We start from the raw sequence: 12,121 nt of genomic DNA, 5'->3' as shown, positions 1-12,121 counted from the left end.
AAGTCGTATATTTAAGTGATTATTCTCATACCTTTTCGCCGGAGGTGTTCGACCACCCAGTTTGTTAATGAAGCAAACAGTCTTGGTACTGCCGACAGTCCGAACGGCAGGCATGTGAATTGCAGGAGTTCTCCTTGGTAAACTAACCGAAGGAATCGGCGATGTTGATCTTATCGGCGATCTCACCTAATGGACTAAAATGGACCCTATTTTAAGAATAGGTAAATAAAACAACGTTCACCTATACCTACTCATCCTCACGTAAGTGAAATATAATATATCAACATCCGAGGCGATTTGGTTGAACCATAGAGGTATTAGGTTGAACAGAGTTATAGGCCTCCCAATTGGCACCACCAATAGCAGGTTAGTAAAGTTCTGCTCCTTGGAAGAACAAACGTTAGGTAGGTACCTACTAATTTACTGAGATGCTCTCGATTAAATCTAAGACAGTTAACAGGGACACGCAAGTCAATACTTACTACCAAGAACGGCTGAGTTCTCATTTATTTTACACTACATATAAGTCGGACAAAATAAAAGTGACCAAAATTAATATCAATATCTTCTAGCATTTAAACACCGTGCCTATAATAGGTATTGTAAGCATACTATCTAAGAGAAAGCCAGTAGGATAAAGCCTTGAATTATTAATGGTATCCATGGTTTTTTACAAACAATAAATAATTAAAAGTACCTACCTATTCATAATTTGTTTGTTATACTTGATCTTTGACTCAATGGGTAGGTAATAATGTGTTCTACTTTATTGTGATAATTTAATATGAAAGATAACTTTATACGTTGTTAGTGTGTATTTGTTTGGAACATGCTTTTCAATAATTTGGCCAGATAATTTATACGTGTTGTGGCAACACTTCTCTAAAATTAATATACCTTGATGGATCCTGTTTGTCACGCTGTTCCAAGCATACTTACAACTAAAATGGATGTAAAGCGAGAATGTGATGGAGAACAATCTGATACAGAAGGCAAGCCTTTGTTTGATACGCAGACTAGCCACCCAATCAGCCCGGAAGTTCGCACTCATGTAAAGCAGGAGAATGCCGACGTTTCAAGTTGCAATTTCGAGGTTAGTTTTTGGAAAATGATATATTTTAAAAACACTTTAGATTGGCAATAACAGCGATACGTGTAATATAATAATATGTTGCTACTCGTATTTACAAACAGTGTAGGAACTTGCGATGAATGTTTCAAAAAATGACATGTTTATACAATGTGACAGCTACGATACATCTGTGATATTATAGATTAGGTTAGGTTAGGTTATCTACTAATTCATGTTAAATATAATTATTATACATTGTTATATGGATGTTACGTGAACTGAAACTGGTTTTACCGTGTTTATAAAATATAATAATTGCTTCTTTCAGTGCCTAATAGCTGACCTCTCCAATATAAAATCTGAGACAGATGATCAACAAGCCGTCGTCAAGCGTGAGATTATTGAAGATGTTTCACACTCATTATATTATGATGATGAACACCCTCAACCGGGTTGTTCTTATTCAGATTACAGGCCAATTGTAAGTAGATATAATGTTTGCTGTCTTATATAGAGTGTTGGAATTTGCAATCTATCTTTGAAACTCATTTCAATATTATTAATTCGCTCCAACTTGTTTCATTTAGTGGATTTAGCTCACACTGATAGTTTAATACAATTTATGTGTAGGTTTTTAAATCTTTCGTTAAATCATGAGCATTTAATTATGATAATTTATACATCACAATCTTTCGAATGTAAAGCAATAATTAATGTGATTATCTAAAATTGTGATCAATTGTATGGTGAATAAAATTAATCGCCCGTGAGTCTTTTTTAGGTAGGTAATACAAGGTAAGCCTATTGTCTATAAAAAAACTACTTGCAGCCATAAAATACCATAAACGGAAGCAAATCTACGTGAAATGGGGTGAGAATAGACCAATAATTCTATTATCAAAACTTTTGTACCAAATTAATATTTAAAGCTTCAAATTTTACTAAATTACCTACATGCTGCATGCCATCATTTAAATTTAGAATTATATTATAATGATTATTGTTTTGCAACGGTAATACTGCATATTCGTAATAAATCAATCGTGTTGGTAGTTTCATTAGATACGATCAGATACTTAGTGTTCATACGACGGCAGTGAATGTTAAAAAAAACCACGCACCAATGATATTTTAGTGTATTCCTATATCCGCAGTTTAACAGTATCTATCAGTTCATACGACTTGCTCGAAACTGGAAGTTGAAAACCAATCTGACATTACGCATCGTAGTGCCGGATGTACTATAAATAATGACCTTGAATTATCTTCTTCCACGGCGTTACATCCCGGGGTGGGATTTGGCCTCCTCCACAACCGCTCTCCACTCACTCCGGTCTCTCACCACACTTCTCCAGTTACCGGGTCTTCCGATATGAAGCTAGTCCACTTCTACGGCGTCAGCCCATCTCCTTCTTGGTCGGCCTCTGGGTCTCTTCCGTTTAGGTAGCCACTTCGTCATGATCCTTGGCGCTCTGACTTCAGGCATTCTCTCCATATGTCCCGCCCATCGTAGTCTTTGGGACTTCAATCAGCTCTTCCAACTCGTGGTTCATTTTTATTCTGTAGTTCCCATTTTCCAACGTGGGTGCAAAGATTTTGCGGAGTATTTTGCGCTCGAAGACAGCTAATTTGTTTTCCTCGTTTTGAGTTTAGCACCAAGTCTCACAGCCATAAGTGAGCACTGGCCTTATAATTGTTTTATAAATTAGAAGTTAACGTCTTCGGCCTAAAATTTTCGACTCCACCAGTCGCTTGCAGGCATGCCAGCATATATTCCCGGAGATAAGGCGGATTTTTATCTCCTCTGCTGTCTTATTTTGGGTATTTAGGCTGGATCCGAGATACGTGAACTTGTCCACCCCTTCATATGCATGCTGTCCTATGTCTATATTCTGCAGCGGTACCTGATCACGTGTGCTGACCATATACTTAGTTTTTGACTGGTTTATTTGCAGCCCAGCGTTTTCTGCTTTTATTTTCAGACCTTGAATTATTCTTAAAGTATAATAATCAACAGTAATATATGCGATAGTGAAGGTAATAAAGTACTCAAGAATTAGGAGTAACTTCAACATAACACTGTAAGTTGCATATTGGACATCATGCGTATTTTTTTCCAAAGGCAGACAAGAGGACACGGTGAAATGCAGCTAAACTAATGAAATGGAATTGGTCCGGAATATCGATTATTGTGTATACTTTGATTTGCCCTCCGATAGTAGAAGAAAGAGCGGTTTTACCGTTACATAATATCAATAATGTTATTTGCAGAATCGTGCATCCGGTATGATTAACATAAAGTCAGAAAATGATAATGAGGATGTCGGCATCAAAGAAGAATTTATTGACAACGGAATCCGCCAAATCAATAATCAGAATACTCAACGTTGGCCCTCTGATCCACAATACAGGCCATTAGATCAGGTACGTTTAATTACAAAGGTAGTTTTTTAAGCCCGATGGCACCTACTTTAAGTGGTTAAAAAGTATCTTTTAATCATTTTTTCTTGAAAAGATTGATACTTACTAAACAGGCATTAACATTTTAAAATAATTTCGGACATATGGGTATGGCCACCGTAGCTAAAGAGCTTTAACCGTTACGTAATATTAATAATGTTATTGAACATACATGCTTGAGAGAATTATATTATAACCAATAGAAAAAATCTTTTTTTAAAAAAAGTAAGCCATCCCGGCGGGGTTCGAACCCTGCATCTCCCGGGTTTACGCCCAATCCATGCATTACCACTATGCTACGCAGTGTCATACTAATTGCGACAAATTTTAACTATCGGTCAATTTTAATACCTACTCATCAGCGCTCTTCCAAATCAAGCTACTTTGGCAATCGATTTTTGTTTCTTAAATCAAAGTAGGTACATATTACTTCGATTACTAACCGACGTCGTGGATTTCTCCAATATTTTTTATGATGTAACTTACTTGCACTTGCTAATAATTTATAGTTGACTATTTCTTTTATTCAACGAATAATTCACAAGATTTAAGAATGTTTCATTCTAATTGTTATGGGTTAGAGTTATTAAAAGATATTATTAATTATATTTAATGTTGTCATTTAATTCATCTTTAAACATAAAATCACATCACACTTTTACTGTTATACTAATATAAAGTTTTAATATTACTACAATATGTGTTTCTGGTTAGAAGTCCAACTGAAGAGTGTTTTTTTATATTACTGGATAACTACTAGGCAGGAATAATATTGCTGATGCAACAAACCAAAAAATGAAACAAGATTTAACATGTAAAATAATGAACTCATTGTTCCAGCCAGTCGAAGCATGTTGACTCACTATAGTTACGTAATTTGAATGGCACATAACATAATTATTGAAGATACATAATTCTAAAAAACGCTTTCTGAGAGAGTATATTGTCTCTGTTCTGGCAGAACACACTAACTGGAGAATACTAGTTTTGAGTAATTTGACTTTGAAGTTGTTAAAATGTTTGGAATAATGGTCTATCATATAAGTTTATTAAGTAATCGTAAAAAGGGTGACTTTTAAATAAAGACTGTTTATTTATTAAAAAGGTTTCCAGACGGTAAAGTTTGAAATAAGGAACATTTTGGTACTAACTCAATATGTAATTTTTTCAAATTAGTGTCTTCTGCCAGAACAGTGACGATATTATAACCAATAGAAAAAAAAGTCGGGGTGGCTTACTTTTTTCAAATTTTTTTTTCTATTGGTTATAATATATTCACTCAGAATTATGTATGTTCAATAATTAGCATGATACATTCTTAAATCTGGTGAATTATTCGTTGAATAAAATAAATAGTTAATTATAATAATGTTATTTTCAGAATCGTGAAAACGGTCTTACAAATATAAAGTCTGATAATGTCGGAATGGTCATCAAAAAGAATCCTTTGTCAACGTAATCAGCCAAATCAATAATGAGAATCCTCAACGTGGCTGCCCTGATTCAGTAGAACAGGTACGTTAAAATTATTAAAATGGATGTTTTATAAGCCCGATATAACTTTCAATTGTAAAAAATAGCACAAAATTAATTGAGGCGTCTAATTCAAAAAAGCGATAAGTCCACATTTGGTCATAATCGCGAAAAAAATACGCACGTATTCTTTGTATAATTTTACACAATATGTATAGATCTATAAATTACAAAACGCGACTAAACCCTGCGAAAAAAAATATTTTAAGTCTCGATTTATTACAAAAAGCGCCAAGTCCGTGCTTCATATTATTTAAAGCTTGGTTGATTTCGCGCGTCAGCCAATAATGGAACGTTCAATATTGGAAATGGCGTCTCCCATGCTGTAGCATCCGGTAAACTCATGATAGTGCCCCGGAAATATGTGCTTATGCAGGATAAATTAAAAAGTAAGGTTCAAGTAGCGCAACGTTCAATTTTATTTTGCCTATATTTATTACATTCAAGAGTCTATCGGCTGAAACAAATTGCCATTTGGTTCTAATTTTGACATAAAATACAACGGAAAAAATAACGTCGTGCGTTAATTGTCGGGTTTTTATCGACAATAATCAGACCCCACATGAAATTATCCTTAAATAATTCTTAAAACAATATAACGATGTGTCAAACCTGGATGCCAATAATTGACTAGTTCATTCGCGGTAATTACATTTGATTACATTTCTACGTTATTCCTTATACTTTTGGATTTCAACGTGTTACCCAGAGAATATAGATATAATGTTAAGTGTGTTACCGGGAGATAATATGGGATAAATACGTGTTTTAAAATATGTTATTTTCAATCATTACACCTGGTATCATAATATTATACATACATACAACCTTGACACGTTGGTAAACGAATCGCACTTTCAATATTGGTAATATTCTAGGACACTCGGCGCCCTTTGTGATTCTTGCGAATTATCGCCTGAGCAATAAACGAAGCATAGCTTCAAAACTTTGGTCCATGGCGATTGGCTATTACATTTATTTACCAGATTGAAAGAAAAAAAATAAAATATCTACCTATCCATGTTAATTCTAAAAAAATATATACTTGATTGCCATTTCATTTTAGCGTATACGTTAATTGTTAATGACGTCGTTAATGTCGATATCAATGACATGTTGATTAAGTAATTTATGTTAATCTACTAGCTTTGTTCCATCGTGATTCTATTTATGTTGTTTTGCCAGTCTATACTAATCATGAATTTCAAAAAGTCAGCGCAGTGTAAGGCCGGTTTCAGACGGGACACCGGTGTCGCGCTCGTATATAATAAGGAGGCCTTTGTATTCGAATAAAAGGGTCTTTGTATTATGTTTATGAACGCCCCGAGCTAATGAGTCAAAGCGTGTATGGTACACTTTTCCGTCGGCCGCTACATTCTCAAGCCGCCGTGTTACATGTTTTTATGACCGCAGCCAGTTTCATGTTCTAATTTATATCGCGAAATTATGCGTTGACTCATTAGCTCTGGGAGTTCATAAACATTATACAAAGGAACCTTAATTCGAATACAAAGGCCTCCTTATTATATACGAGCGCGACACCGGTGTCCCGTCTGGAACGGGGTAATAGATTAGTTTGACCCATATTTTATTGATTTTTATAATATTGAATTGAATATAACAACCCTATTATTTTTGTAGATTTCTTCCCAGCTATGTTCCACATATAATCCACTGGACATCGTAAGAAAAGATCCAGTTGAAAAGAGCCTGTCGAATAACAACATTACACATGTATCCAATGACATGAAAAATATAATACAGCATTCGGAGATAACTATAGATGAACAAACCGTCAAACCGAGTGTTTCGAAATTATACTTGCCAAAGGTGGTTCGAATTGTGTTGACAAGAATTAAATATTTTCCACGTAACTTTATTTGCAATGGTTGTTATGGAGTGTTTGAATCTGTAAATCATCTAAATAGTCATACCATTTCATGCATAAAGCCTCAGCATCTTAGGTCATACAAGACGTCTACTGGTGAAACCCCCAATCAATGCAAACTGTGTTTTAAAAAATTTCTTACAATTAGTAATCTCAAAAGACATCAATTGACACATACTGGTGAAAGAACACATCAATGCGATGTATGTTTTAAAATGTTTATATCAAATAGTGATCTCAAAAGACATAAAATGACGCATACTGATGAAAAACCACATGAATGCGATGTATGCTTTAAAAAATTTCTGCGTCTTGGTAATCTAAAAACACATCAAATGACACATACTGGCGAAAAACCATATCAATGTGATGTGTGTTTAAAAAAAATCCGGGGACTTAGTGATCTCAAAATACATAAAATGATACATACTGGTGAAAAACCCCATCAATGCGATGTGTGTTTTGAAAAATTCATTGCAACTGGTACTCTTATAAACCATAAAATGACACATACCGGAGAAAAACCACATCAATGTGATGTATGTTTTAAAAAGTTCATAGCAAATAGTGATCTTAAAAGACATAAAATGACACACACTGATGAAAAACCACATCAATGCGATGTATGCTTTAAAAAATTTCTGCAAATAAGCAATCTCAAGATCCATAAAATGACACATTCTGGTGAAAAACCACACCAATGTGACGTGTGTTTTAAAAAATTCATACGAAATAATGATTTAAAAAATCATAAAATGACACATTCTGGGGAAAAACTACATCAATGCGATGTATGTTTTGAAAAATTCCTTCAAATCAGTACTCTAAAAACACATAAAATGACACATACTGGAGAAAAACCACATCAGTGCGATGTGTGTTTAAAAAAATTCCGGCGAATTAATTATTTAAAAATACATAAAATGACGCATACTGGTGAAAAACCACATCAATGTGATGTGTGTTTCAAAAAGTTCATATCAAATGGTGATCTCAAAAGGCACAAAAAGACACATACCGATGAAAAACCACATCGTAAGACTTGCTTATAATCTAGTTTACAAGATAATACCTAGCTACTAATGTATTGAGATACATATTCCTAAACAAAAACTAATAGGATACGTAGCTGTAATAATTAGAATATCGCATAACCCTCAACCTCACTGATGATTCCACAAGCGAGTCAGAAAGTACAGCAAGAAAAATGAAGATGTTATTTTCCATACACAAAAATCTGACCCGTGCATATATGACTGGAAAGTTTTCATCTCAAAAAAATCTCGCAGAAAAGAACTGAAGATGCTGTACCCATCCAAACATACTAAGAGCCCGATGCAGAATCATACTTAGACACTTGCGTCCTTTAGATTCGCGCCTAACTTTACGGGTCCGATTAGAAGAGAGAAAGAACAAGTAACATTTCTTTTATTTTGTTAACTGTCAATTCATGGTGGAACTGCATTGTATTGTTATTATAATTTAATAAAACGCAATTTTTTTTAGTACTTATTCTACTTTTAATAAATATATAAGGACCGGTTTATTTCGCCTCAGAGGGACGAAACCGGTCCTAATATATTTATCAAAAGTGGAATAAGTACTAAAAAAAATGCGTTTTATTAAAATAACAAAACAAGTAATATGTTTTTCTTGTTAAAACGTCTGCTTAACGTCAACGGCTCTGGATCGCGCTCTAAGATTACAACTTCTTGTTTATAGTAACTATTTTTATAAACTTACCATTATAAAACATAGTCAGAAAGAATATTTATGTTTTATAATTCCATGACAAAACATAACATAACAAAACAGAAAATGACAAAACAAAACATGACAATACAGAACAGTGACAAAACAGAACAACGATAAATATAACTATGACCTTTCAGGAAAAAAAATTAATGTTGATAGATTTTTAATAATACAGATTTTCAATATGCCATAATAAATCAAATTATATACCTAATTTCTGCATTCCTAATCGCTAGAAAGCCTCAAATAAACGGGTTTTAACTTAACTAACTACTTAACTAAGCCGAGAAGCTTATGATATCTCAACCTAATCAATATAATATTTTCTAAGTGATTGAGTGACTAGTTACAACGAAATAATGACCTAACCTAATTTAAATAGATTCCACAAAAATGAATGTTTCATTCTTCCTCTGGCTGTTCTGTTTTGTCATGTTCAATTTTTTCGGTTACCATGTTTTATATTCGTTTGGCAGATTGTTGCTTTTAAATTCACTCAATAACCTAACGCCATACTATTAAAAGTTGAAATATTAATTTAGCAGTAAAATATCATTTACTTTTCGGCAAGGGCGGCAAATCGTGGAGAATCATTTGGTATAATATATAGAAATAGGCACCTAAGCTTAGCAATAACGAAAATATCTTTCCACTTAAAAAATCAGCTCAGTGGTTGGCAACAAAATGTATTAATTAACATAACATAAAAACAGTTGTCAGGTGTATCTTTTAAGGACCTCAACTCTGGTGATTTGTGTAAGTGTCTAACTTAGTTATATTATATTTATACGCTTTTTATATCTAAATTTAATTTTTAGTGTTATTATTTTGTTAGTAATCTATACATTATACATACAACACATTTTTTAGATATTGGAGTCATGAAAGTATGGTAAAAAATACTGCATAAAAATGGGGCGGCATTTTGTCTAGGGACGTCACTGGGCACATCCTACCAGACATATTATACACATATAATTATATATAGTGTATAACTTGAAATGATTCTTATTTATATCGAATGTCATTACAGTAGGTAACTATGGTCACAGCATTGTAGTTTGATTTGAAATACCTTTAAAAAAGTGCGCTGCACCAGAAAAAAATGATGATAGTGGTTTAAATGAAAAACCGCAGAAGAGATTAAGAAATTGTATTCTGATACGCTACATTTTGATGCAGAGTTTTGAATGTGAGTTTCCTACGAAAATGAACCACACATTATAGATGTGCAATAGTGTATGTTGCAACCTTCAATTACACTTATATTGAATGAGCGTCAGCGAAAAACCGAGAGTAGTCAGAACGAAGGACAAGCGTATTCTCGACGAGTGTTTAAGTTTATCCCATATTCTTCCATACTCATGATCGGTGGCCACTTACTCCACACCAGTTAGGTGTTTCAGTTTCCACCATTTGAGTTATCTGTCATAAACATAACCATAAAATAAATTTTAATAATACCTAGATGGTATCGTTTAACAAGTTCACATTTTTTTTATTTTGTTAACTGTCAATTCATGGTGGAATAAGAGTCCTCAGAAGGACAATGTTCCTCTGAGGCGGACGAAACCGGTCCTAATCTATTTATTGAAAGTGGAATAAGTACTACAAAAAAAATGCGTTTTATTAAATTAAAACAATAAAATTCACATTTTATAAAAATAAAAAAGTTGTAGGTTTATCTCTGACTTAAATAATATATAATATAAGTAGGCAATTAATATTATTTCAAATGTTTTTAGATAGGTATGTATTGATTAATCAAAACACAAAGTGAATCCTTGATTCTTTCTCATGAATTCTCAGAAAAATATATTTTGTAGTGTATAATATATATGTATAGTATAATATGTTCAAACGTATGATCAATATAATATAGATTGTAAGATTCTCAAATCTTGTGTCTTATTTGTGAAATAAAACAAATAGTTTTTTGTCCCATATATTTCGACACATTTCAGTTCCCATTAAGTCTGTGTTCCCTGATTAGCCCTTATCGACTTATAAAGTTGGCTAGGTATTTCATCGGCTTTGATAAGGTATAACATATTGTGAAGCTTGGGAGGTCATAATATGACACATCGACCACTCCACGCATTAGCTGGTGAAAAGAGGGGCCGGACTGTTTTTTAGATCTAATTCGATAATACTGATACAACTACGAGGAAATTTAATATTGGAATTTCGGAGCACTTGGCAACCCATAGTCGGCTCGCAAATCGGAACTCGTCTCGCCTAAAAACGTGTCGAATACGTCGATGTGACGACATCGTTGTTTAACGAAACAACATAACACGCGTTGCCAAATGGAGCTTCCCAGATTGATCGAATGCAACTGTTTCGTCGGAAAAAAACATCTGGCTGTTGCATTCGACATGTTGCATCCTTGTCGGGCTACGAGTCGGAGGGTCGAAGTCACACAGAAACACCGAATTTATCATTCCTATACCGGTTCGCCGATGACCGCATTGAAATATCAATACGTTTCGAAGGCTATGCGCGACTGTCGCTAGATAGATGTGCGAGGTTGTGTCATGCAACACTGGACGCCCGTTCTCGGAAGTTTTGATTTCTGGCGGTCATGCATACGAGGCGAGTTGTGATGTGCGAGCTGGCTAAGACTTGGAAAGTAGGAAATAATGTTGACGTATACATTATTTGCGAACCATCATTATTAAATACATTTGACATTGAAAAGGGTGCAAAAATTATTTTTCAGTCATATCGGTGATAATAAATATTTCTACCAAGAAATATTTGAAATATTAAATATATACCTACGCTGTTACCTGTAAATGTATTACGAAAAATAATCCGCGTTGTCAATTGACAGCATGTCACCGAGAGAAGAGCAGTAAAGACAATATACACCTAACCAACCTAATCTGCCAGACTTACCGGTCCGGGAGGGGTACCAGATCCTACATCAGACCCCCCGCCTCCTTCGGATATGACAGTTTGAGCATGCACACTAAGCGGGTTATTCGAATTTCATTTTGGGTGACCCAGCAAAATGCTGGATACTTCAAACACTAAAATTAGATGTTTAAAAAATCATCTGCATCGCCAGTAAACGTAAGTGCATGTTTTTTTTAATTTTTCACGTGTAGTTAGGTAGGTAGGTCTTCATAATTATTGTATTCGCAATATTGACCATTGAAGTAGAGACGGCATTTTAATTAGATTTAGTGGTAGTGATATATTTTGTTAGTAATGTATACAACACCGTTCTCAGATACCTACCTATATATTATTGAAGTCATGAAAAGATGGTAAAAAATACTGTACAAAGAATGGAGCAGCATTTTGTCAAGGTATGTCACTGAAATCAACACCCTTGTTGGACTCTGAACAATACTAACAACTGCTAACATATTAAATGCGCCCTCGATGGCTGAGTGGTAATGACA

At 34.1% G+C, this 12,121-nt stretch overlaps 1 protein-coding gene across 1 annotated transcript; it reads left to right on the top strand.

The window, feature by feature from the left end:
* The first annotated feature begins 876 nt into the window (after window positions 1–876).
* Window positions 877–8,227, top strand: LOC147077206 (uncharacterized). Its single transcript, XM_085941462.1, has 5 exons — window positions 877–1,093; window positions 1,401–1,553; window positions 3,344–3,496; window positions 4,914–5,047; window positions 6,707–8,227. The coding sequence occupies exons 1-4, from the start codon at window positions 902–904 to the stop codon at window positions 4,989–4,991; spliced, it is 576 nt and encodes a 191-aa protein (XP_085797588.1). The 5' UTR covers window positions 877–901; the 3' UTR covers window positions 4,992–5,047; window positions 6,707–8,227.
* Window positions 8,228–12,121: the final 3,894 nt, after the last annotated feature.

Source organism: Rhyacophila brunnea, unplaced genomic scaffold (genome assembly GCF_057557595.1).
Source record: "Rhyacophila brunnea isolate RB1 unplaced genomic scaffold, BYU_Rbru_1.0 scaffold_13, whole genome shotgun sequence".
In the NCBI taxonomy this organism is placed as follows: Eukaryota; Metazoa; Arthropoda; class Insecta; order Trichoptera; family Rhyacophilidae; genus Rhyacophila; species Rhyacophila brunnea.
The sequence above is the reverse complement of the archived record's forward strand: the minus strand, read 5'-3'. Positions and strand labels throughout refer to the sequence as shown.